General features: G+C 44.7%; 1 protein-coding gene across 1 annotated transcript in view; it reads left to right on the top strand.

Moving 5' to 3' along the window:
• Positions 1-718, top strand: part of IGFALS (insulin like growth factor binding protein acid labile subunit) — a 9432-nt gene extending 8714 nt beyond the window's left edge. Inside the window, exon 3 of the mRNA XM_040356291.1 lies at positions 1-718. Coding sequence (XP_040212225.1) covers positions 1-195 — 195 coding nt within the window. The 3' untranslated portion in view covers positions 196-718.
• The last annotated feature ends 236 nt before the right edge of the window (positions 719-954 follow it).

Here is a 954-nt window from a genome sequence, read left to right as displayed (position 1 = left end):
CCCCTTAAAGACCTCCGAAACTTCTGCTTAAGGAATGCCACGATTGTCCCACGGCTGGTGCAGTCGATGTCAGAGGGTGATGACAACAGTCCTCCAAGTTACATCTACAACAACATCACCTGTGCCAGTCCTCCTGAGGCTGTAGGCCTGGACTTGCGGGATTTGACTGATAAACACTTTTCTCATTGCCCCTGATAATATCGAGTTGGCAAGATAAAAGATTTGGTTGAATCGCAAGAACAAACGTTCTACTTTTTCATCTATGTAGAGACAGTTTTTATATAGCATGTCTACAAAATTAGTTAGAAAGTGGAATCATCTCTCATTTGAAGTGAATGAAAGTAGAAGGAACACTGAAAAGAGTTTTTTGATTTTCTGGATTTCAGATAGCTCACAGCTATTTCCTCTTTCTCCATGGGCTCTTGGCTACTGCATAGCCAGTTGAGGGCTCAAAATATAAAGTAGACTCAAAGTTGTATCCTGGCCTAGGCCAACAAGGGCAGTATGAAAAGAGTCCCCGCCGGCTAGCGCTACACTGTTAGTGTAGCGCCAGTCTTATGGGGCAGACTGGTTTGAAAGGCAAATTAGTCTAGTGCCCCCATATGGGGGCACTATCTAGTCTAGTGTTTTATGGGGGCACTATCCTGGCCTAGGCCAACAAGGGCAGTATGAAAAGAGTCCCCGGCAAATTAGTCTAGTGCCCCCATAAAGCGGCCACACTGCTTCTGGTATGCGGGCGGCCGGCCTTCCGCAACTGTGGGGGCGCTTCATGTTGACTGTCCTATCATCCTGGACCACAAACCATCTTCACTGTCCTATATGTTTTTCTGCTGCACCATTGGCATGGTTAGATCTTCTTAGTCCTCTTTATAAAATTATCAGAAATTTGTGCTTAAAGTAGAACTATAGGCAACACTTTTATTTTTAATTTTGGATAGAGTAAGGGAGGGTTAT

The sequence above is a fragment of the Rana temporaria genome, chromosome 6, assembly GCF_905171775.1.
Source record: "Rana temporaria chromosome 6, aRanTem1.1, whole genome shotgun sequence".
NCBI classification, from domain to species: Eukaryota; Metazoa; Chordata; class Amphibia; order Anura; family Ranidae; genus Rana; species Rana temporaria.
This window is presented reverse-complemented; position numbering and strand designations above follow the sequence as displayed.